The sequence below is a fragment of the Eumetopias jubatus genome, unplaced genomic scaffold, assembly GCF_037043125.1.
Source record: "Eumetopias jubatus isolate StellerSeaLion01/CBP00866 unplaced genomic scaffold, mEumJub1_p1.0 scaffold_16, whole genome shotgun sequence".
Taxonomy (NCBI): Eukaryota; Metazoa; Chordata; class Mammalia; order Carnivora; family Otariidae; genus Eumetopias; species Eumetopias jubatus.
Window position 1 is genome coordinate 68157470 of NW_028274822.1, and position 26081 is coordinate 68183550.

The 26081-nt window shown below is 41.4% G+C and overlaps 1 protein-coding gene across 2 annotated transcripts in view; it reads right to left on the reverse strand.

The window, feature by feature from the left end:
* Nucleotides 1-26081, reverse strand: part of SPECC1L (sperm antigen with calponin homology and coiled-coil domains 1 like) — a 131123-nt gene that overhangs the window by 60327 nt on the left and 44715 nt on the right. For both annotated transcript variants that reach the window (XM_028094179.2, XM_028094180.2), the window contains exons 3-7: nucleotides 25649-25802; nucleotides 19101-20734; nucleotides 17216-17423; nucleotides 4659-4732; nucleotides 3376-3551 (exon numbers count right to left, since the gene is read on the reverse strand). In XM_028094179.2, coding sequence (XP_027949980.1) covers nucleotides 3376-3551; nucleotides 4659-4732; nucleotides 17216-17423; nucleotides 19101-20734; nucleotides 25649-25802 — 2246 coding nt within the window. The remainder of the gene's footprint in view (nucleotides 1-3375; nucleotides 3552-4658; nucleotides 4733-17215; nucleotides 17424-19100; nucleotides 20735-25648; nucleotides 25803-26081) is intronic.

Sequence of the window (26081 nt, forward strand, 5' to 3'; positions counted from 1 at the left end):
GGAGCCCAAAGCGGGGCTTGATCCCAGGACCCTGGGACATGACCGAGCTGAAGGCAGATGCTTAACCGACTAGGCCACCCAGACTCTTCCCCTTTCCACTCTTAAAAAATTACTGAAGATCCCAAAGAGCTTTTCTTTATGTGGCTTATATCTATTGACATCATAATGGAAATTTAAACTAAGACATATTTAAAATACTTAGTTCATCTAAAAATAAAAATAAACCCAGGATTTATCAATATAACATATTTTCATGAAAAACAACTATTTTCCAAAACCAAAAAAAGGAAGAAGTAGGAGAAGGAGGGGAGGAGGAAGAAGAGGAAGAAGAATAGCAGTGTTTTTACATTTTTAATTATCTCTTTAATGTCTGGCTTAACAGAATACTGTTAGATTCTCATCTCTGTTCAATATACTGTGAGATAAAAAAAGAACAGGGCTCACAGATATGTAGCAGTTGAAAAAGAAAAGATTCTTTTAATGATATTAAAATAGATAACTGTGGCTTCTTAGACAACCGAGGCTGTTTTTCCTTGATACTATACCAAAATGTAGTAAGTGGTAGTTACTTAAAAGTTTGTTGCAATGTGGAATTTGAAACCATGTGAATAAACTCTTCCTACTCTGTCCATTAAAATTCCTCTAGTCTATCTTATACTGGAAATGGATCTTTTACCCATATGTGACCGCACTGGTCCTACAGAAAATATTGGTTCACTGAATTACACGGATTTTCCAAATGTTGACACCTGTCATTATAGGATTTATTATTTAAAAGTCACATTTGTTAATATCACCAATGATCTCATCAGGAAACTCTTAAATACGGAAGCTGCCAAGCTTGTGATGGCAGATACAAGTTTTCTAAAATCCTAACATTGACTCGAATTTCCACATTTTAGCACCAGCAACAAATACAGTCAGTTGTTTTCCTTGAAGTGACAGTGACAGTCTCTCTTCATTCATTTTCAAGGAATATCTACTAAATACCAAAGTCTGAATATCTGTAGTTTGTTTTAGGTTGAGCTGTTTTCTGACCAACAGTCACAGAGCACTTTTCTTGAGACAACCTCATACTTGGGTATACAGCAGATAACGGTGGAAGTGCTTTATCTACACTTCCCATTCATCACATGGAATGCTAAACAGAGTATATACTCGAGGACTGAGATTTAGTAAAATTAATTTACTGCTCCATTGAGGACATCTTTAGGACCTGATGGAATGATTCTTCAAGAGCAGAAATTTCAATTTCTCAGGTTAACGTCAGAATGAAACATTTCCAGGGGGTGGTGCAGCCAGTTAAGCATCCAACTCTTGGTTTCGACTCAGGTTGTGATCTCAGGGTCCTGAGATCTAGCTCCCTGTTGGGCTCCCACGCTCAGCACAGAGTCCACTTGAGATTCTTTCTCCCTCTCCCTCTGCCCCTCCCTGCCACACACTCTCTTTCTCCCAAATAAATAAATCTTAAAAAAAAAAAAAAAGAATGAAACATTTTTGATACACCATTTCTTTAACGGTGTACAGAAGAAAGGTAATATAATATGAGTCTTACACCAAGTGGAGAAACAATAATCCTCCACTTCAATCCACGTTCTGTTTAAGGAAGCCAAAGAAAAATGGTTTAGTAATACTTTTCGTTGGGCCATACACTAGAGCTAGGCAACAATAAAGCAACATAGCTTTTCAAGGATATCCTGTTTTGTTTTAAGTAGGCTCCGTGCCCAACATGGAGCCCAACAAGGGGCTTGAACTCACAACCCTGAGATCAAGACCTGAGCTGAGATCAAGAGTCGGACGCCTATGGGGCGCCTGGGTGGCTCAGTCGGTTAAGCGGCTGCCTTCAGCTCAGGTCATGATCCCAGAGTCCTGGGATCGAGCCCCACATCGGGTTCCCTGCTCAGTGGGGAGCCTGCTTCTCCCTCTCCCTCTGCCTGCCTCCCGGCCTGCCTCTCTGCCCACTTGTGCACTCTCTCTTTCTCTGTCAAATAAATAAAACCTTTAGGGAAATAAAAAAAAAAGAGTCAGACGCCTAACCAACTGAGTCACCCAGGGAACCCCATAAATATTTTTCTAAATTTTTTCCTATGTCTACCTAAGATTTAGTTAAAGTAATGAATAATCAAATATTTTTTTTATAAAGTAAACTCTATGCCCAACCTGGGGCTCAAACTCATGACCCCAAGATCAAGTCATATGCTCTACTGACTGAGCCAGCCAGGCGCCCCTAGATAATCAAATTCTTTTTTTTTTTTTTAAAGATTTTATTTATTCATTTGACAGAGAGAGCCACAGCGAGAGAGGGAACACAAGCAGGGGGAGAGGGAGAAGCAGGCTTCCCGCAGAGCAGGAAGCCCGATTTATTTATTTGACAGAGAGAGACACAGTGAGAGAAGGAACACAAGCAGGGGGAGTGGGGGAGGGAGAAGCAGGCTTCCCTCTGAGCAGAGAGCCCGATGCGGGGCTCGATCCCAGGACCCCGGGATCATGACCTGAGCCGAAGACAGACGCTTAACAACTGAGCCACCCAGGCGCCCCCCAGTGATCTCTATGTTAATGGGAAAAAATACTACTATGGAGATTCAGGTGGTTATAAGTGAAAACTCCTCAAGTGAGTGATGGAAAAAAACTCACTTCGCATTCTTTGCTTGGGTCTCTAATAATACTAGTTATTAAAGTAGGGGCGCGTGGGTGGCTCAGTTGGTTAAGTGTCTGATCCCGGGTCCTGGGATCAAGCCCCACGTTGGGCTTACTGCTCAGCGGGGAGTCTGCTTCTCCGTCTCGCTCTCCCTCTGTGCTTTCCCTCTCTCTTTCTCTCAAACAAATATATAAAATCTTAAAATAAAATAAAATAAAGTATACTTATCATTGCCCTGGCCACTATGCAGGCAGATCTCCTTTAAGCCTTACAGCAACACTGTAAGGCAGGTAGTACTGTCTCCATGTTAAAGATGAGCAAACTGAGGCTTGGGGAAGTTAAGGGCCCTGACCAAGATCACATAGCTAGTAAGAAGCAGAACTGGGCAGGAGTCAAGCCTATCTGCCTCCACAGTACACATCCTTAATCAGAGGCTATTAACCTGAAGCAAAGTAAGAGGGCTGGAGTGTGGAGATACAGGAAAGGAGAGAACTAGAAGGTACCTTGTGCCAGGGACCAGTCTGGCCCCTCCAGAGCTGTTAATTAAGGCACTGACAACAACTCTGACAGATCATATAGACTGTGCTATTTTACAGGTGTCATAAAGTGAGGCCAGAAAAGTTGAGTAACTTCCACTAGGACCCACACTCATTCTTTCCATAATACCACATCATAAAATTGGGATTTAAGCGTTCTCTGTTAAAACATAAGTGCACAAGTGGTTTCTCAAAACATACTTGCGTGACTTTATTTCCTCCAATTCTTTGGTGAGTTTCTCATTTTTTTCTTGAGCCTCATGTAACCGACGCTTCAAATCGCCAATCTCCTCTTGGGCTTCAGATTTAATATCATTTGCAATGACCACAGCAGTCTGGAGATCAGCCTGAAACTGCCGCCATTCCGCAGATTCTTCCTACATTAAAAAACTAAATTTTTATTTCCAAAAGAGAGCAATAAAGACTTACTTAAAAATAATAAAATGTGTTTATGACTGCACTGTAATGCACTATCCCAAATGATGATTAATTTATTTTAAATCTCAGAGAATTGTTATTATCATTTCTAGCAGCTAACAGGTAATACAATCATTAGTAGTGAACTTGTTCTTAATGAGAAGACTTTCTAGCTGCTCTGCCTCACGAGAGTACTCAATCAATATCAATGACAAAAATGTCAAGTCTCCCTTCCTTATGCAAGTTTACAAGTCTTATGAAAATAAACACATCGTTCGAAATTTACAGCACTTTACCTCTGAAAAGTAAATAATGGTGTGTGAACCATACTGAAAGATTTTACAGTGAAAAACTATAAATATCTTGACATCAAAAACTAACAGGAAAAAAAAATCAAAAGTCAAGGAAAAGGAAGAGGAAGCCCGAAGAAAAACACTAAACTCAAACTAGGCAGACAAAATCATACAAAGAGAGGAGCTAAGGAACTGTACAGTCTGCGGCTTCCCACAGCCATGGAGGATGCGGGTGTGACTGGGTGGACAAGCCTCCCCAGGGTGTCGCTTCCACCAGACCCACAGCTGTCCAGTCCCGGGCCCAGGATCCATCACCCCAAAGCAATTTTCTGACACCATGAATACAGCCTGGTAACTGAGGCATGACCCAAACTCTGAGATGAGCTTCCCCCACCTCTGCAGCAGAGTAGCACTGCTGTCGGCAAACTGATCAAATTCAAAGTAGACAGAAAACCCAGATGAAAACAGCTTGGTTCGGGACACTTTCTAATCAAGAGCGAATAATTTTTCTTTCCAAAATATAACACTTGCTTCCTAAATCCATCTTTTTAAAATCACCATTCATAAATTACTAGTAGATTCTTATATCCAGAATCTAGCACCAATCCCAACTTGAAATGATGGCATTTGCTTTCTGCCCAAAGCCCAGTAGGATCAGTATTTTAACTGTATCTGAAGCTTAAGATGAATGCTAACACGATCAAGGACTACACTGTACTCAACTTTCAGAAACCTAGGTATTCTAATGAGATAATACATGAGGATTTAGCCTACCCGAAGTCTCCTGTGGAGTGTCTTGATTTCTCTTTCCATGTCATGTTTTTGGTCCTGGAGTTTTTTAACCGTATCTGAAAAGAGCACAGAAGTTTAAATATTTATTCTTAAAGCTGTGTTCCAAGGAATAATATAAAGACAGGTATTTAAATATGACATTCAAAAAAAAAGTCATCCTGTCCAAAGACTTTTTATTTTTAATACAAAACTCTAAAAGAAAAAAAGAATGTTCAATCCAAGTATTTTTTTTTAAGATTTTATTTATTTATTTGACAGAGAGAGAGACACAGCGAGAGAGGGAACACAAGCAGGGGCAGTGAGAGAGGGAAAGCAGGCTTCCCGCGGAGCAGGGAGCCCGATGCAGGGCTCGATCCCAGGACTCTGGGATCATGACCTGAGCCGAAGGCAGACACTTAACAACTAAGCCACCCAGGCGCCCTGTTCAATCCAAGTATTAACCAATATTACTTTCTAAGGAAAGTATCAAGTTTAAATCACAATTTCTGGATTGCTTCCTTCCTCAGTGTCTTAATTCTGAAACAAAAAGTTAAGTAAAATCAATTGTTAGAAACACACACATTGTTGGCTCATAACCAATCAAAATAACACTATTATTAAAGTGTGAACTTTTGGGGCGCCTGGGTGGCTCAGTCCTTAAGCATCTGCCTTTGGCTCAGGTCATGATCTCAGGGTCCTGGGATCAAGCCCCGCATCAGGCTCTCTGCTCTGCTGGAGGCCTGCTTCTCCCTCTCCCACTGCCCCTGCTTGTGTTCCCTCTCTCCCTGTGTCTCTCTGTCAAATAAATAAATAAAATCTTTATAAAAATAAAAAATAAAGTGTGAGCTTTTAATCAAAAGGTTATTAAACTAAACTCTTTATGAAAGCATAGCTTATTTTACACACTGGAATAAATTCCAGAAAAGTGGTGAATCAGAAAATTTTTACAAACAATTCTCTGGGGAGCTGCTATTTACATTAATTCTATGGAAAGTCTTTTTATAAAATAAGTGATATATTCATAAAATAAATCAATACTCCTCAAATTATTTCTTACATAATATGAATTTTCCTTAAACAATTCCGCTTTCACTGTAAACATTTAATGAGTACCACTAATATGCAAAGTACCATTCTAGATAGAGTGGGAATGCAAACATGAAGGCCCAGTCAAGCCCAGTGCCCCTGGAACCAGAAATATACAGGAAATCACATTCTATTTGGAGGTTCTGCTCAAAAGTCCATGTTTAAGAGGAAATGCCTTAGGAGGAGCCCACTGGTAACTGACACCCAGTAAATCTATCACAGTTGGTTATCCTGACAGCTCAGGGACCGAGCACTTTCTCATGGCTTAAGCACCAGAAAAGGCACTGACATCTGGTGACAAATTCTCTGACTTTGCCTGCCACACCCCACCCCCTCCAGGAGAGCCCTATCCTTTCTGTGTTCCAACTCTGTGACTGTTGCTCCCAACACTGTTACATTTCTTTACACATCTGTCTCTACCACTAGACTGAAAACACTTCAAAGTCAGGAGCTATGTGGTGACTTCACAGCTCCAACACCTGGCACATGGTAGGGCTGTAAAACGGGATAAATGTATAAATATGCAGGCTAATGGAGGGAGCAAGAGAAAGCGATACTAAAATCAGAACCTAGGATTTTTTAAAAAAATATTCCACTGACAGAATTGAACTCTTTATTATCAGGGACATCATCACTATAGACACTGGTGTTTCTGAGTAAACATTCCCTCCTATTCCTTACACTTACTTAGTAGCAGGAACCTAGGCATAGTGAACACCTTCATGAGGTGTCACATGTAATCAAAAAATTGTCCTGGCTGGCTGTCGGTGGAGCATGCGACTCTTGATCCTGGGGTTGAGGATTCAAGCCCAACGTTGGATGTAAAGATCACTCAAAAACAAAATCTTCAAAAAAAAATCTTGGGGGCGCTTGGCTGGCTCAGTCGGTAGAGCATGCGACTCTTGATCTTGGGATTGTGGGTTCGAGCCCCATGTAGGGTTTAAGAATACTTAAAAATAAAATCTTTTCCAAAAAAAAATCTTCTTGGGGTACCTAGGTGCCTCAGTTGGTTGAGCGATTTCGGCTCAGGTCATGATCTCAGGGTCATGGGATGGAGCCCCAGTCACTCCCCAGCAGGGAGTCTGTTTTTCTCCCTCTCCCTTTGCCCTTCGCCCAACTCACACCCTCTCTCTCTCTCTCAAATAAATAAGGCGTTAAAAAAAAAATCTTCCTTAGGTTAACAAATTACTTTTTTTTTTTTAAAGATTTTATTTATTTATTTGACAGAGAGAGAGAGAGACAGTGAGAGCAGGAACACAAGCAGGGGGAGCAAGAGAGGGAGAAGCAGGCTTCCCACAGAGCAGGAAGCCCGATGCAGGGCTCGATCCCAGGACCCTGGGATCATGACCTGAGCCGAAGGCAGACACTTATCGACTGAACCACCCAGGCGCCCCAACAAATTATTAACTTTTAATCAACACCCTAAAGTAGGAGTGTGCTGTTGTCTTTTCTTAAACTGTTCATCTTCCCCCTCCCAATTCCATCAGGAACCTGCTCTGCTGTAAACCTCTGTGACATGATACCTTTAATTCAACACTGATACATTTGTGTTCAGATATTTTTATTTTTTTTAATTTTTTAAGTTTTTATTTCTTTCTTTTTTGAGAGAGAGAGAGCACATGAGCAAGGCAGGGAGGGGCAGAAGGAGAGGGAGAGAGAGAATCTTAAGCAGGCTCCACGCTCAGCACAGAGCCCAATGCAGGGCTCAGTCTCATGACCCTGAGATCATGACTTGAGCTGAAACCAAGAGTCGGATGCCTAACCAACTGAGCCATGAAGGTGCCCCCAGATATTATATATGTGTAATAATTATTATAACTATGTAATGATGATACATTTTCTAAACCTGAATAAAAAATAAATGAGATAAAACATGGGAGGAAAACCTGGCCAATTTTGGTAGCCAGTAGTTAACTCCCTCCCATTCATCAACACAAAACTGTTCAACAAAGTTGGGGCCTCTGAAATAAAAAGAGTTCAAACTTTACATTAACTCAACAAATACCTCATAAGTACCTCCTTTGTACCAGGCTTTTTTCTAGATGCTTAAGATATAACGGAAAGGGAAAAAAGATATAGTCCCGACCCTCTTAGGGACAGAGAAGAGGATGTTTTCATAAAAAAAGATTAGATTTTAAAAGTCTGTCTCTGTACAAGCTGCTTCCAACCTCATTTAACCTGGAAACTTAGGGTCAAAAGGGCCATTCAATTTGGTTAAGAGCAAAGTAGACACTGGTGAGTGAGTCCAATACCCTGATCCATATCTCTGGAGGCAAGGATGACTCAAACCAGCATGGATCATCGGCTCCCGTATGACCTACATACAGATGAATTCAAGGTCTTGGTGATATGATCAGACACAGATAAAAAGGACAGAAGCTGATATATTTCTAGTGTTGGGAACACTAGGAGTTACACCTTTCATTTACACTATACTTAAATGCAAAAATTGGGGGGCACCTGGGTGGCTCAGTCGGTTTAGCCTCTGCCTTCAGCTCAGGTCATGACCCCAGGGTCTTGGAGTGGCGCCCGCACTGGGCTCCCTGCTTGGTGGGGAGCCTGCTTCTCCCTCTCTCTTTGCTGCTCCCTCTGCCTGTGCTCTATCAAATGAATAAATAAAACCTTTTAAAAACTAAATAAATAAATGCAAAAACTTTTATAATTAAAATAGGCAAGCAAAAAAAAAAAGTGAGTTTCTCCTCCTCGGCTGAAACAGTTTTCCTTTTTTTCTGATCACAAAAGGCATATCTATGTATCTTTAGATAATTCACATAAGACAAATCACAGCAAATCTTACTACTGCTCACTTTTAACATCTGGTGTGTCTTGATTCGCAGGTGACATTTTAAGCCACCTGGCCATCTTAGACTGGTCATAAAATCCCAGATTTCATTCATTCCTTTGGTTGTTATTCTTTTCTCTTTCCCAAACTCTACATTCATGACCACATCATCACTACTCTTAAAAGGACATTCTTCTTGGGGCACCTGGGTGGCTCAGTTGGTTAAGCGACTGCCTTCAGCTCAGGTCATGATCCCAGTGTCCTGGGATCGAGCCCCGCATCAGGCTCCGCATCGGGCTCCCTGCTCAGTGGGAAGCCTGTTTCTCCCTCTGCCTGCCACTCCCCCTGCTTGTGCTCTCTCTGACAAATAAAATCTTTAGAAAAGGGGGAGGCATTCTTTTGTACTCAGCACCATGTATTTATTATTGGCATGTCTAATTAATCCTTTTAAACAGAAAGGAAAGGAACCTGGCAGCCAGTGGACATATTTAGGCAAAATAAAGTGCACTACAAGTGTTTCTAGGGAATTTGACTTAAACTTCATGAATCATAACTGTATTTTCACTTTGTAACATAAAGTATTAAAAATGACAACAGGCTTTTCCTCCTTGGAAACCAAAGGAGTATGTACGTTATGCTCTTGTTTTGAAGACTAGCTTAACAAAACTGCCATCTGGCCCAATTAACGGTCACACAGAAGGGCACTGTTAGTCTTCAAGTCTGGGGCCGCTAAATGCGCTAAAACTTCCTCCTCCAAGTTTTTCTAAAATGAGGGGACACTGCCATCTACTGTCTTCAACTCAAAAGCAACATTACATTCTATCAAAGAACGGAAGAACTACTATGATCTCATTTTTAATTACAAATTATAATTCAATTTTACAATGTTATTTTTTATTCTAGAAATCAGGTAAATTGTTAATCTCACTGGTATTAGACCAACTTTGCTCTGGACAATTCTGGGCACTGCCCTGCCCATTTAATAATGGGGTTCATAATCTTTTCACCATTAAGAGCTCTCATCCCTGACAAAGAAGGAACAATCAACCAGGCCTTCATTCTGGCCCAGTTATATGCCCATCATACATGCAGATGTTACTAGGGAGCTACCATGAGCACAGACTCAACCTATGGCTCCCGGGGGTATAAAAATCAATGAAAGGTTGGGGCGCCTGGGCGGTTCAGTCGGTCAAGCACCTGCCTTCGACTCAGGTCATGATCCCAACGTCCTGGGATCAAGCCCCACACGGGTCCCTGCTCAGCAGAAAGCCTGCTTCTCCTTTTCCCTCTGCCTGCTGCTCTGCCTACTTGTGCTCTCTATCTCTCTGTCAAATAAATAAAATTGTGGGAAAAAAAATCAATGAAAGTTCACAAGCAACCTTTCGTGGCCTCCAAATCCAAGAAAACCCTCAGGGTACTACTGATACCTCAGTGCTGTCAGACCCTTACATCCTTATCGAGCACCTACAACTAACATCAGGTGCAACTTCTAGAGGAAGGGAAAGGACAAGTGTAAACAATCAGTTAAAATACCATGCCTTAGGGGCACCTGGGTGGCTCAGTCATTAAGCGTCTGCCTTCGGCTCAGGTCATGATCCCAGGGTCCTGGGATTGAGCCCTTGAGCCCCACATGGGGCTCCCTGCTCCGTGGGAGGCCTGCTTCTCCTTCTCCCACTCCCCCTGCTTGTGTTCCCTCTCTCGCTGTGTCTCTCCTCTGTCAAATAAATAAATAAAATCATTAAAAAAATAAAATTAAAAAATTAAAAAATAGGTAAGTAAATAAAAAATAAAATACCATGCCTTAGGGGTACGTGGGGGGAGATGGGCAGTATATCCAGCCACTAGGCCACAGCTTTATCCCCAAACCAGAATTCCTGATGCTAAAAGAGGACACAGATGAGTTTCAAGTGAACTGTTTACTACTTTTATTTTTCTTTATTTTTATTCCTCATCCCCCCAAAAAGTAGGTAGAACTTTTCCCCTTCAATTCTAAAAGTAATGCATGCTTAGAACAAAAAGTCTGGGAAACAGAAAAGCGTTGCAAAAATAAGATTACTCATGGGGTGCCTGGGTGGCTCAGTCGGCTGAGTGTCTGACTCTTGGTTTCCGCTCATGTCATGATCTCGGGTTTGTGGGACTGAGCCCAGCGTCCAGGTTCCACACTCAGCGGGGAGTCTGCTTCTCTCCCTCGGCCCCTCCCCCCTGCTCGCATACTCACCCTCTCTCTCTAAAATAAATAAATAAACCTTAAAAAAATAAATAAGATAACTCATTATTTACACTTGGCATATATCCTTCCAGACTTCATGTGTGTAAATTTTTTTCCTCAAATAGGATTATAGTATTTATACTTCTTCATAAGCCTTTCCACTAAGCAGGAGATAATGGATATCTATCAACAAATACAGATCTGCAGCACTATCTAATGGCTGTGTTAGTATTCCATCAACTGGACATATGATTTATTTTAGCAACCTCCTATTAACAAATACAATGGTTCTACAATTTTTGTTATAAACACAATAAGTGTCTTTACACAACTGTTCAGGTATTACTTGAGGACACATTTCTAGAAGTGGAAGAAGGAAGGAAGGACAATTCGAAACTATCAACAGGACCCAAGTTAATCCGTTAGAAGGTTCCAGCTCAAGAATGCAGAAATTTTTTTGAGAAGTCACCATGTTATAAAATTTATTGTACAGGATACACTGAAATCAGTGTATCTTAAGGAACATCATTATGCCTGGCCACCATTTCAGTGTAATGTTGTATTTAAAATATTTATGATTTTAATTACAGAACTAATACACATGGCTCATACTCTACTGCACCATTACCTGCTTTATTCCATCTACGGCACTTTGCGCTGTACACACAGAGCTGCCTAATTTGTCCTCACTGGTGAAATGGCAGCCACAGTAGGGATGCACTGTGCACATGGCTTATTACTAGATCTCAACTGTTGGAAGTAGAGGTAGTTTCCAAGTTTTTGTGGTAAAGCAGCAATTCTGCAACATACATATCTAAGTTTACATTTGCAAACTTATAAGAATGTTTCTAAAGAACAGATTTCTGGAAGTGGATTGCTAAAGTACTCTTGTACTTTAAATGTTGATCAATACCCCAAAAAGGCTGCAATAATCTATACTCCTTCCAACAGTACATGAGAGGGCCCTTTTCCCCTCTCCTACACTATCAATCTTTTTTACTTTCCACACCTGCTAAGTGAAAATTGGCATCTTGTTTTGAGTTTCTTTGCTTTTTTAGTGAAATCAAGCATCTTTTTTCACCTTTTCTGCTTATCTATTCATACGCTTTTGTTAGCTAATGGATTACCCCAATATCACCCATGTATATAATCTCTTTATATATTTGATATGTGTTACCAATATTTCTCCCAATGTCCTTTATTTATGGTACTTTTGTTTTGCTGAACTGAACATTTCAATTATACAGTCAAATAAGAGACTTTCCTTTATGGCTTCCCAGTATTCTTTAACATTTTTCTTTTTAATAGGCTCCACACCTAGCATGGAGTCCAATGCAGGGCTTGAACTCATGACCCTGAAATTGAGACCTGAGCTGAGATTAAGAGTTGGATGCTTAACCAACTGAGCCACCCAGGTGCCCCTTCCCCATATTTTTTAAAAAGGCTCTTCCCACCACAGAATTATACTACACTCCTCAATTCCTTCTGCTACTTCTCTACTCTCAGGCCACCCTTGCTTACAACCGTCACTAGTGTTCCACATAAAAGTGCAAGACCTGTGCTAGATGTCAGGCCCTGGTCCCCAATCTCAGGAACTACAGAGGGCATGAAAGGAGCTATACATACTTGCAAGCACACACAGAGCATAACTACACAAATACTAAGTTGTTGATAAATTCATTGTAACAAATGGGTACATCACCACATCACCTGAGCCACACCTGAGATCTCCCTGGTGCCACTAACCCTCAACACCAATCAGCATTAGTTTGCTGGACTAGTGGTGAGTCAAGTCACTAACTTTATTTCTTTGGTCTCAGCTGAGTTGTTTCCTTCTGCTGTTTCTCTTGGAAGATACTAAGTCCTGGTTGGCCTTACCCACTTATAAAGGACAAGGATAATTAATATTAGTGACTTCTACGTGTTTCTCAACTGTGAAAGTCACTGTTCTAACCACTGGCCTCTCCCTTCGATACTGGCTAAAGGCTCTGCTGATGACACATTCCTACGTGGGGCCCTCCTCCAGAGGTACAAGGACATACAGTGGGTGGCTTCAACCAAGGCAACAGGGGTGAGGTGGGGTGTGGGTGTCTGTATGTGTGTTTGTGTGTGCACCCGTTTCACCGCTGGGCCAAACTGCTTTTCCCTATGTGTGGTCTTCATTTCTCCAACACAACATGGCAGCCTGCCGTTACTTCAGGGCAGGCTTTACTACTTCTTTTCCTGATAGTAACATCATGGCAGGAGCCCCTGACACCATATTCCCCCTTATTTAGAAAAAGAATCCGAGCCTGGGGGCAAACACCAGAGCCAGCACCCTATAGAGGAGAGGGCAGTACAAACTCTGGCAATCCTTTACACCACAGCCTGAAACTGCTACTGTTCCCAGGCCCTATGATCTCTGAGGAACCCCCATCCCCAAAGTTAGGCTGGGAACATCACTACTCAGAGCTTCTGTGTTCTCCTACACCATAGGTTTTTCTGCTGTTTGATTTCTTGATATCCCCAATTCCATCTGCTTTATCTATTCCAGAAGTTACTCAAAATTGTTGATCTACTGATGAGACCCCTCACCTATTTTCTATCTTTGGTTTAGGTTCATTGTAATTTTTATCATTGTAATTTTTATAGAAGAAAATATAAGGACCCGTTTCACTAAGACTTTAGGAGGGAGAGGAAGTACATGTATGGCCTCAGGCCATCATCTTGAGCCAGAAGTCTTAACAGTGTTTACTGAGTGAATTTTACGTCAGATCTTTCTAGTTTGGAATGCTAAATCCAAACACTAAGAAAAAGTACTGCAGGCCCGGTCTAGGCAATATGGCACTGACATTATCTGGAAAGCCATCTGGGTTTCCAAATACATCTTATGCCTTGTGATACTGTCCCACACTCACTGAAGCTCTACTCATTCTTTTTTCAGTCTTTTTTCTCTATCTCCTTCAGACTGGATAGTGCCTAACTGACTGATCTTTAAGTTCACTGACTCTTCTGCATCTCTACTTTGCAGTTTAAATGAAATCAGTAAACTTTTTATTTAAATTTCTCAGTTCTGGAATACATATTAGGTTTTTTTTTATAGTTTTTATTTCTCTGCTGAGATTTGCTATTTATTCATTCATTATAAGCAGATTTTCCTCAATGTCCTGAGTACAGTTACAACTGCTGCTTTAAAATCCTGTCTACGGAGTGTCTCGGTGGCTCAGTCAGTTAAATATCCGACTCTTGATTTCAGCTCAGGTCGTATCTCGGGGTCATGAGACTAAGCCCCATGTTGGGCTCCCTGCTCAGCGGAGAGTCTGTTTCAGATTCTTTCCCTCTGCCCCTCACCCCACTTGGGCACTTGGCACTCTTTCTCTCTCAAATAAATAAATCTTTAAAAAATAATAAAAATGAAAATAAATAAATAAATAAATTTCTGCCCACTAAATTCCGAAGTCAGGATCATTTTGGGGTGAGGAGTGACTACCAAGGCGTACGGTTTCTTTTTAGGGTGATGAAAAAGTTCTAAAGTTGACCATGGTAATGGCTGCTAAAATATTCCACAGAAGAAAATCTCAATTTTTCGGGGCACCTAGCTGGCTCGGTCAGTGGGGTATGCGACTCTTGATCTTGGGGTTTTGAGTTCAAGCCCCATGCTGGGTGTATAGATTACTTCAAAATAAAATCCTTTAAAAAAAAAAAAGCTTTATTTATTTGAGAGACAGACAGACAGCACGAGTGGAGGGGCAGAGGGAGAGGGAGAGAGAATCTCAAGCGCACTCTGTGCTGAGCACGGAGCCCGAGGCAGGGCTCAATCCCAGGACCCTGAGATCATGACCTAAGCCGAAACCAAGAGTTGGATGCTTAACCAACTGTAGCACACAGGTCCCCCCTTAAAAATAAAATTAAAAAAAAAAAAATAAAGTTCAATTTCTCAATTAACAGCAAGTCCCTTATTCTAAGTGCTGATTTAGCATCAATCCCAAGTGCTAGAATTTGCTAAGAAATAAATTAACTCCTATCAGACTATAGAGATATAACAACTAGTTTTATGTAATACATGAAACTTGCTTGGATCCTGGTTCCTATAGAAAACTATAAGACATTTTGGGGAGAGCAGAGAAAATGTGAATATGAGCTATTAGATGATACTAAGGAATTATGTCAAATTTTACTAGGTATGATTACGAGGAGAATATTTAGGAGTCGTACTGAAATATTACATGTCATGAGGTCTACAACTTACTGTCAGCTGATTCAGTTAAACACACACATACACACACAGGAGGTAAATACTACAAAACATTAATAACTGTCACATCTAGGCAGTGGGTGCTAACTATACCATGCTACCAATATTTCTGGATATTTGAACTTTCATTCCAAAAAACTGGGGGGAGAAGCTACGTGGCTAAAAAGAAATTTTATTCAGGATTTTCAGCCACTTAATAATTAAAATCCACATAATGTTAACATAATTTTATTTTGGCAATGATTTTTCATCCCAGGGATCCTTATCAGCTATTTTTCTACCCATTACCCCAGTTACCACAAGATGTCACTCTTCCCATGTTCAAATCAAAAGTCTTGCAAGGGAAAAGGCCGTTATCAGTACTAAATGGAAAATGCACTCAACTTCCAAGTTAATCTGAAAAACTTTAGAACCTTTTATATTTAGGAAATAAAGTTAAATAAATCCTCTCAGTTCACAGACAATGAAATACAGACTAGATATAAATGTTAAGCTGAAAGTTTTATAAAATTTCAGATAAGAAAGCTTTATCTGCAGGACTATCACTATCTTCAAGAAAACAGTCCCACAGTCAGCTACTTTAGTATCCAAATGTCTCAGAATGTTCTAAATAACCCTGGGGTCAATCCAGAGAAATGGGGCCAACTAGCCAGAGCTCAGAACTACAAGACATGTTTAGGACTCCTGCAGATAAGCCACTCTGTCTTGGAACTACTTCAGATCTCCCTGGGGCGCCTGGGTGGCTCAGTCGTTGAGCGTCTGCCTTTGGCTCAGGTCATGGTCCCAGGGTCCTGGGATCGAGCCCCGCATCGGGCTCCCTGCTCTGCGGGAGGCCTGCTTCTCCCTATCCCGCTCCCCCTGCTTGTGTTCCCTTTCTCTCGCTGTGTCTCTCTCTGTCAAATAAATTAATTAATTAAATCTTTAAAAAAAAAAAAAGGATATACATCATGGTTCTTTACCTCTAACTATTCAGTGTGTGGTTCCTGAGTATAGAGACATTTACTTACATAAACACCGTACGGTTATCAACTTCATAAGCTTATACATATGTTTATCTAGCATCTTTTTTTAAATTTTATTTATTTATTTGAGAGAGAGAATGAGAGAAAGAGAGCACACGAGAGGGGGGAGGGTCAGAGGGAGAAGCAGACTCCCTGCTGAGCAGGGAGCCCGATGCGGGACTCGAACCCGGGACTCCAGGATCATGACCTGTTCCGAAGGCAGTCGCTTAACCAACTGAGCCACCCAGGTGCCCTCTAGCATCTAGTTTTGACCAGTTTTGTCATAACATCCTTTATAGCATTTTCCCTATAGTACTAGACCCAGCCTAGACAAAGGCATTACATTTAATTGTCATGTCTCCCTAGGCCCCTTTAATCTGGAACTTTTCCAAAGCCTTGTACGACATTGGCATTTTTGAGGACTACAGCACTTCTTGTGCTTTTAGTAAAACATACTTTATTTTTTATCTATTTAATGTTCTTTATGATTAATTGAAGTTATGCCTCAGCCAGAATACGGCTTAGCTGATGCTGAGTCCGATTCTGTGTGCCTCTGTCACTTACACAATGAACGAAAGTGTTGCCCAAATTTTTCCACTGTATAATTTCTGGCTGTTTCTTTTTCCTCACTTGCAACATAATAAATAGTCTGTGGGAAGCCATTTTAAAATCACCCAAATTTCTGCTCCGCAACAAACTGTCAACACAGAAATGCTTTGCACTATTTTTGTAACTTTTTTATAAGTCTGAAATAATTATCAAATAGTTTCAAAAAACTTAAAGCAACTTAAAATTAGAGTTTCAATTTTACCAGATCATAAAATCTCCTTGGTAGGGAAGAAAATCAGACAACAAATAAATACCTGTGCCTTAGACATAAGATTATGAAGGATCGATTTGTCTCAGTATACTTGCAATCACTAAAAGTAAACAATAAATGGCTTTTCCTAAGACCTAGAAATAACAATCAGCTTTCCTTCACACGATTTTCTATAACTAAGCACAGTTTTAAAGCAATGCTTCCACTTAACAGTTCTTCCTTAGGGAAAAAAAAACAGAGCAGTCCAAAGATGACTGCCTACTGTGTGAAACACGCTTAGCCACATGCCTATTTCTGCTGGGTACCGTCTACTGCACGTGTATCATTGCAGCAGTCAGAGCATTCCATTCTGTTACTGAATGCCAACTATCCCCACTCGCTGAGATGGGTAAGACAAAAAGGAGTGAAAAGGTCCCCCCATCACTTACTCTCTAAATCGGAAATAATGAGGTTGTCATGGAGTTTCACGGCTCGGTGTTGTTCTACTTCATCTTCAAGTTCAAAGATGGTTTCTTTCATGTCGCTCCTCTCTGTCTCTTTTTCTTCTAGCTCTGATCTTAGTTTCTCTAATGTCATATTCAATTCTTCTATTTGTTTCTTAGCTTCTTCTTGGAAGGCTCGGTATTCATCTTCTACCTATACGGAATCGATGGTGCGGATTAGAAAAGTGAGAGCTGCTCTAAGAAAAATTCCAGAATGGAAGTATACACTGTTCCAAAGGAAGCTGAGCGTGAACTGCTGGGTATGAACTAAAACCACCTGTGTAAAAACTGTCTGAAAGTATGAAAAAGCACTCTACAATAATATAGGATTTTACGTAATATGCTTAAGCATAATTTGTTGCCACATCACTGACAAATTATATTGACATACCACTGAACTTAACTAGGTTATGAGGAAATTTTGGTAATTCTTCCTTCTCCAAAGTTTGGACAGCAGGCATGCATTTGATTAATAATTAACATCCTCTCCCACCAAAAAAAAAAAAAAAAAGTCTGATGTGTGACAGTTTCATTACCAAAATAAAAATGGAAACAAATTCTCAAATACTGTCGCTGCAGAAGTATCAGCTCAAAGTGCCCTCCAACACATGCTCCAACAAATAATACATTCCCTAAATTGTATCTCTAAACATCATCACTAAAATAATTTAAATTATTTGAATTTTGGCCAAAGATATACTAATGTTTCTTACTTTAAAAATCACTGCACTAAAATAAGACATAAAATGTAAGACAGAATCATTGGATAACTCATGCAAATAAACCCTGCATCAGCAATCACATGGGGCACAGACCCTTGGCCACAGCGCCAGCAACCCCAGCTGTAGTTCTGCAGGAGTCTTCATTATTGTGGTAGATGTAAAACAAGGGGGCTGGACCCATGATCGCTAAGGTCCTCGCCAACAACAAGACAGCCCTCTAACAGGAACCACCATACTCCAAAAATATTTTTTAACTCAAAACAACTCTATTTGAGGGCGCCTGGGTGGCTCAGTTGGTTAAGCGACTGCCTTCGGCTCAGGTCATGATCCTGGAGTCCCGGGATCGAGTCCCGCATCGGACTCCCTGCTCAGCGGGGAGTCAGCTTCTCCCTCTGACCCTCTTCCCTCTTGTGCTTTCTATCTCTCATTCTCTCTCTCAAATAAATAAATAAAATCTTTAAAAAAAAAACAAAAAAAAAACTCTATTTGAAAAACTACAACCACAGGAAAAGGGGGAGACATTACTGATCCCACAGACAGGTCTACTGGCTCTCATCTTTCCTATGCCAAAATGCATCAGAGATGAGGAGGTAAAACTGCATGATATGACCCCCTGGGCACACCCATATTAGAGACAAATTCTGTTGTTGTCATTCTAGTCCCTTCCTCTCACAGGCAGGAAAACAGTAACAAAACGCAAGTGAGTGAAAGTGACATTATTTTAAGAATACTTTTGACTATATCCCAATAAAGAAAACCATTCTCAAGCTTTAAAACAAAATCAGCCTTAAAAAGGTGAATGACAGGGGCGCCTGGGTGGCTCAGTCTTTTGGCATCCGCCTTTGGCTCAGGTCATGATCCCAGGGTCCTGGGATCAAGCCCCGCATTGGGCTCCCTGCTCAGCGGGGAGCCTGCTTCTCCCTCTCCCACTCCCCCTGCCTGTGTTCCCTCTCTCGCTGTGTCTATGTCAAATAAATAAAAATAAAAATAAAATAAAATAAAATAAAATAAGCGATACATCACGCAAGTGATACTGGCTTTCAGTAAGTATGGTGTGTACTGCAGCTGCATAATGCTGCTCCAGAACATTTTATCTACCTGAACAGTACCTTTGCAATGGTGTCCTGCAATCGATTGGCATCATTTCGGGTGTGAGCTAGGTCTTCCTGCAGGCTACTAGCCAGAGTCTCTGCTTTTTCTTTGTCCAGCCTGACACTCTCCAGGAGATCCTGAATATCAGATTTGTCTCCAGAGTTATGGATGGAATACAGCTCCGCCACTTTCTGCTTTTCATTCTCCAGCTGAGCTTTCAGGCGGTTCATCTCTATCTGATCACTGGCCACTGTGGCTTTGTACTCCTCTAATGTGGCTGCCAAGGCTGCTTTACCCTTCTGCTCAGACTCAATAATTCGCTCCATATGGTGATTGCGTTCTTTGAGCGCCCCTATCATTTCTTGAGCTTCCTTGTTGTCTTGTTCTGCCATCTTCAAAGTATTGCTTAAATGCTGCTGGACACCGAGAAGCTGCTCTCGTTCAAAACGGGCATTCTCTGCTAGGTCCATATAACGTTGCTCCAATTCCATATAGCGTCCGCTTTTCACATCCTCGTCTATGACATAAGAAATGTGATGCTCATCGAGAAGGGAGCGGAAATATTCAATTTGTCGGCTAAAGTGTTCCAACTTATCACTCTGCTGACATAAAGACTCCATAAGAATAACCTTCTCTTCTCCCAGCCTTTCATTTTCACTATTCAGTTCCTGGGTTATCTGCTGTAAATCAGCTAGCTCTTGCAGAGTTGCCTGAAGTTCTTCACTTGTGCTGTGTTGGTTCTCTTCCATCTGATGTATCCTTTCTGTCAAGCAAGCGACGGACACTTCACTCGCGTTGCCACTGCTCCCCTTCCGGGAGCGCTCTATGCTCGGAACGCCTTCGGACTCTGAGGACGATGGTGCGTCCAGGGCATCATCGCTCGACGTGAGAGGCTGGTACACCTCACTGCACTCGCTGTCTAGGTTGTCCATAGAGTTACTGTGCTGATGGTCCATGAGGGTGTTTTCATCCTGGCTCAAGAGATCCTCCACGGAACCAGGGGCAGAGCCTTCCACTGAAGAGGTCAGGGTCCCTCCTCCATCGCTCTGGTTGCCAGGGGTGATTTCTGGGCTCAGGGACTGATAACCAAACAGTTTTTCGGAATTGTCTAACCTCTGCTCTAGGGAAAAGCCCAGCGCGTTCAACCTGTCCTTTAACATTCTGTTTTCGTTTTTTAGCTGGTTGAGTTCTTCCCGGATGGCAGTATTCTGTTCCTGCAACTGCAGTAAAGTGGACTCGACATCAGTTGGCTGGTGAGCAATGATGGCTTCCTTCTCCTCAGATTTTTCATCACCCTCAGAATGATCCTCATTAATGCCCAGCTGAGCACGCATGTCTCGGAGTTCATTTCTCAAATGTAAGATTTCCACATCCTTGGTTTTTGCCAACGTAAGAAGATCTTTCACTTTGGCTTCCAAAGCAGCTTTGTCACTGATCTGATTGTCCGACTTAGACTTGCTCATGCGAACGTCACATTCCGCAGCCGTGCGGCTGCGGGAACGCTTGGCCAATGCCACGTCATTAGCTCCCTGACCCGCAGAAGGTAGTTTTTTGCTCTGGCTTAGTCGGGTACGCTCACGTAATCTTTCTCTAGTAGAACCGGATTCTTTATTACCTATGGAAGTGCTCCTCTTGGTTGAAGAACTGGTGCCTAAGTGTTTAAAACAAAGAATGGAAGGCAAAAATATTAGCAAGAAAAGGCACAGAGGTTATGCCCGAGGTCTAATCAGATGAGATCTAGAGACCTACACATTGATTCTGACCGACATTAATCTTGTGTTAGGTTCTGGTTACTGTAAAATTCCGTATCCTCAAAACCAGATCATTCATCTTTTAATTATTAATAAAAAAGAAGTTATACACTGAATTGTATACTTTAAAAGGGTGAATTTTACAAAATGTGAATTATATCTCAATAAATCTATTACATAAAAAAAGTTGCACATTAACTTGAATCCTAAACCATGGCTTTAAACAAATGTCCAAGGGCATAGTATTCTAGGGCAAGCTAGATAAAGCGGACTCTAGGATTAACCAGTCAGGTAGCAAACTAACAGTAGAAGCAGATGGTAAAGAGAGATCCCAGATGAGCAAGAAGGGAAAGGCGGCTTCCGGACAAGCAAAAAATCTAAGCTACCTATGATAAACACAAAGCATGATCAAAGTTAAGTGCAAAAAGTTTTTCACATCATAGCATGTCACGTACATAGTACCAATAACATTAATTATAATAAGGCTCATGTGTACTTAGCACTTGCTTTACACACACATAGATGAACACTTCACATACATTAATTTATACAAGCCTCATTATTATCATCATGAAGAAACTCACACACAGAGATGCTAAAGAATCTGCCAACACCCCACATGTAGTAAGTGGATGAGCCGAAATTCAAACGCAGGCAGTCTGGCTCCAGAATCTGAAACTTAAGAAGTATGTTATGCTGCCTCCCTAAATGTTAGAAAACAATAATGTACTAATGCTAACTAATGATGGCACATTATCAAATATGCTACATGAATCACTATTACCTGACTGCTAAAATTCTAAACCTGTGAAAACTGACATGATCGTGTGTTTAATACAGGAAGAACAGGAATATGCTTACCTATAAAAACTTAAGAAATAATTAGCTGCTTTTTACTTTGTAAAATAAGATCTAGACCTAATCCCGTAAGTATTCTTAAGAACCTGATAGTTTTTTATGTGGCAGGCACCAGGCTGTAGAGGTTAAGAGGGAGAAAAAGGTCGATGTGGTATAGGAAGACAGCCAGTAATTCTGCCAGGGATGAGGTGTAGAGCAGGGGAGGGAATTCTGGCTGGCCACAGGACAGGATGAGGAAGCAGAAGTGAACAGGACACACAGCAAGGAAAAGTAAGGTCATACAATGAATGGAAGCAGCAGGGGAAGTTTTTATGGGGCCCTGAACACCAAGGGAAATTTAGTGACTCCCACCGTAAATGTTCAATAAATGTTCTGGAGCAAGAAAGACACATGGAGAACAGCATTTTTATGAAAATGAATCCAGACAATGCTAAGTGAAACATCTGAGGAAGAAGAGCAGTCAAGGAGGAAGGTGGGCAGAAGAGCAGTAAAAGTGAAGGAGGGCCTACATTTGGGTAGTGAGATCGGGATCCCGGCAAGAACACAGAAGGGATGATACATCTGTAACAGATTTACAAGGTAAAACTAACAAGATGAGGAGAAACAATTGCAAATGGAGGCCAAAAAAGGAAAAGGGTGGTATAACCGAAGTATTCATTCTCTCCCCCATTTCTGTAGACAGTACCAATCACCCTTCTTTTCCAAACCAAAACCCATCCTAAGAAGGAAAAGATCTGGGCATGCCTGAAAGACAAAAGGAAAGGAGACAGTAATGAGGGGAGGGACTGATAATGCCCCAAAAGGAAAGGAGAGGTAAAGGAACAAGAAAGGAAGAGAGAGAACATGACAAAGAAAAGCTCCCCTTCTGGGATTATTGTACCCAGTGAGTAGATGGAAGAATCTGAGTGACAGACAGGTGAAATGGTCTTAGAGAAGTCACCGGGAGTAAATAAAGGTAGAGCAGACCAACTGAAGAGTTAAGGATGTTGTTAGGGGCTCAATTGTGTCCTCCAAATTCATATGTTGAAGTCGTAACGCCCAGTACCTCAGAATTGACTCTACTTGGGAAAAGAGTAAATAACGTAGAGAGGTACTTATATTACCACGGGGTTTGTTACGGTGGGCCCTAATCCAAAGATCCCATAAAGATTGGTATCTGTAAGAAGAGGAGACCGGGACACAGACACAAAGAGAGGGGTGACCATGTGAGGAGACAACGAGAAGAGAGCCAACTACAAGCCAAGGAGGGAGGCCTCAGAACAAATCAAACTGGACGACACCTTGATCTCAGACTTCTAGCCAGTTTTGGTGAGAAACTATATGTCTGTTATTTAAGCCACCCAGTCTGTGTAATTTGTTATGGGTGCCTTAACAAACTAATACGGACGTACAAAGCTGCCTCCAGTAGAGGCAATGGATTCAGGGAGGAGAGAACTGAATTCAGCTGGAGGGCAGGTGGCACTGGTCAGAAGGGAACCAGGGTACAAATGCAAGGGAGCTCTCCCAATAAATTCTAAAAGCTGGAGGGCACCTGGGTGGCTCAGATGGTTAAGCGTCTGCCTTTGGCTCAGGTCATGATCCCACAGGGTCCTGGGATCGAGTCCTGCATCGGGCTTCCTGCTAGGTGGGGAGCCTGCTTCTCCCTCTGCCTCTGCCTGTCTCTCTCTGACTCTCATGAATAAATAAATAAAACATTTAAAAGAAAAAAAAATTCTAAAAGCTGGAAATAAGAAGAGCTATAGACGGTTATTAAGAGTACTTAATTTCTGGGCGCCTGGGTGGCTCAGTTGGTTAAGCGACTGCCTTCGGCTCAGGTCATGATCCTGGAGTCCTGGAATCGAGTCCTGCATCAGGCTCCCTGCTCGGCGAGGAGCCTGCTTCTCCCTCTAACCCTCCCCCCTCTCATGTACTCTCTCTCTCTCTCATTCTCGTTCTCTCAAATAAATAAATAAATCTTAAAAAAAAAAGAGTACTTAATTCCCTTCTTACGACACAGGCTGCAGTGTTAAGTGTGGTGATGACCTCAGGCTCGAGCATAAAAGACCTAAGGTGCAGTCCTTGCTCCACCACCAGCTTTGAAGCCTGGTACAACGGGGTACGGTACCCAATAAATATTTTCTGAGCAAATGAATACAAGGCCTTAGGCAAGATACTTAAGCTTTAAGCATAGCTCTCACAACTCTAAAATGAGCATAATAATAGCCTCTACCTCCTATGGCTATAGTGAGGATAAAATGGAATGGTGCCTGGTCTAACAGTGCCTTCCTCATGATCATACCACATGACTATTATAACTAGCAGGGGGGTGTGAGCTGGGATAGAAAGATGAGTCCACAGAAGATCAAAGTAGGACAGAAGACAGTAGGTAAACCTGGGCTACGAAAAAGGCTAATACATACATGGGCTAACGGCCTAAAAAATGATGATAAAGAAGGTCTGCTATAATTTTTGCCAATGTGCTTTCATCAGCTGTATTACAAACAAATGATCTTGGGGCGCCTGGCTGTCTTGGTCAGTGGAGCACGTGACTCTTGATGTCAGGGTTGTGAGTTTGAGCCCCATGTTGGGCGTACAGATTAAAAATAAGATCTTTTAAAAAATAAATAAATAATAAATAATAAAATAAATAAATAAAAACACACGATCTTGTGTTTACTGAAGTTTTAAAGTGTAAGAAGTAAAATATGATAGGGGCGCCTGGGTGGCTCAGTCGTTAAGTGTCTGCCTTCGGCTCAGGTCATGATCCCAGGGTCTTGGGATCGAGCCCCGCATCGGGCTCCCTGCTCAGCGGGAAGCCTGCTTCTCCCTCTCCCACTCCCCCTGCTTGTGTTCCCTTTCTCGCTGTCTCTCTCTCCGTCAAATAAATAAAAATCAAATGTTTAAAAAAAAAAAGTAAAATATGATAGCATTACTCCTTGGACTACATGTTGAGTTCATTTACGGACTCCATCAAATCTAAAGTCAAACTGCTGCTAATGAATGAAGAGAGAATGGTAGAACAGGAATGAATGGATCCAGGCATTGATCATCAAAGGCTGCTAATATCTTGGAAAGACAGACAACCAGAAATGATGTGCCTACTGGTGGGTGGACAACTATTATGTATGAAGGAGTCTTGGGGGGAAAAAAAAGGAACCTGAATCTGTCCCATCAAGGCTCTAGATCCAATGATATTAACAGTAAATGAACAAAGGAACACGGTCAAGGACATCAAGGAGATATGACGTCAAAATCCAGATCACGGGAAAATAGAGGTCAAACAACCTATATTTCTATAAAAATTAAATTGTAAGAAAAAAATAGATTTAAGGAAGAGTTAACAATTTATAAATGGACCTTAACTGAATCCTGATCCAGAGTCAGTAAATACACATATGCAGTATTTACGAAAAAGTTGGAAATTTGAGGGCGCCTGGGTGGCTCAGTTGGTTAAGCAACTGCCTTAGGCTCCGGTTATGATCCTGGAGTCCCAGGATCGAGTCCTGCATTGGGCTCCCTGCTCAGCGGGGAGTCTGCTTCTCCCTCTGACCCTCCCCCCTCTCATTCTCTCTCTCTCAAATAAATAAAATCTTTAAAAAAAAAAAGAAAAAGTTGGAAATCTGAGTATTTCTTTATATTTATATTTATGATTTGAGGAATTACTATTAATTATTTTAAGGGCTGATAGTGGTATTGTTTAATATTTTTAGGGGAATCCTTACCTTTCAAAGATAATTACGTATTTGCGCATGAAATTATAGGACACTTGTAATTTGCTTCAAAATAATGAGGAGGGAAGGTGGATGTTAAGGAATTAAGACCGGCCATTGGTTGACAAGGGTGATAAGTACACGGGGATGAAATACAAATACTTTTGTACATGTCGAACATTTTCTGTAAGTAATAGAACCCCTTAAATACCGCTGCACTCTGCTATTTAAACAAAAAAGCAGTTTTACTCTGAATGCCACCCATACCTGTGTTGATCTTGGATTTGTTCTCCACGGTGGTCATGGCAGAGGCCGACGCTGAAGATGCTGTGGAAGGGCAGGTGCTTTTCTTTCCTTTAACACCATTAGTCACTGTCACCCCTCCAGCCATTCCAGCTAAGAGGTCATCACTGCTCTTGGTCTAGAAGCAACAGAAAATAAAAGCATACTGATTAGATGAAGCAAGAGTAAATAATATTTTGGGACTAAAAGCTCTTGGTTTTCACACTGAATTCAAGATCAAGAGCTCTACAAAGATTTTCTGACAGTTACCAAGCAGTACTTCATACTGCGCTACAGAAAGAGAACCTCTTTACTGGTTTATAAACAACCACACACTTCTTTTTAAAATACAAAAATCACATATGTAATCAAAGACTTTATGGAAGCCTACTGTGTGTCCACATGTGCCAGAGTCAGT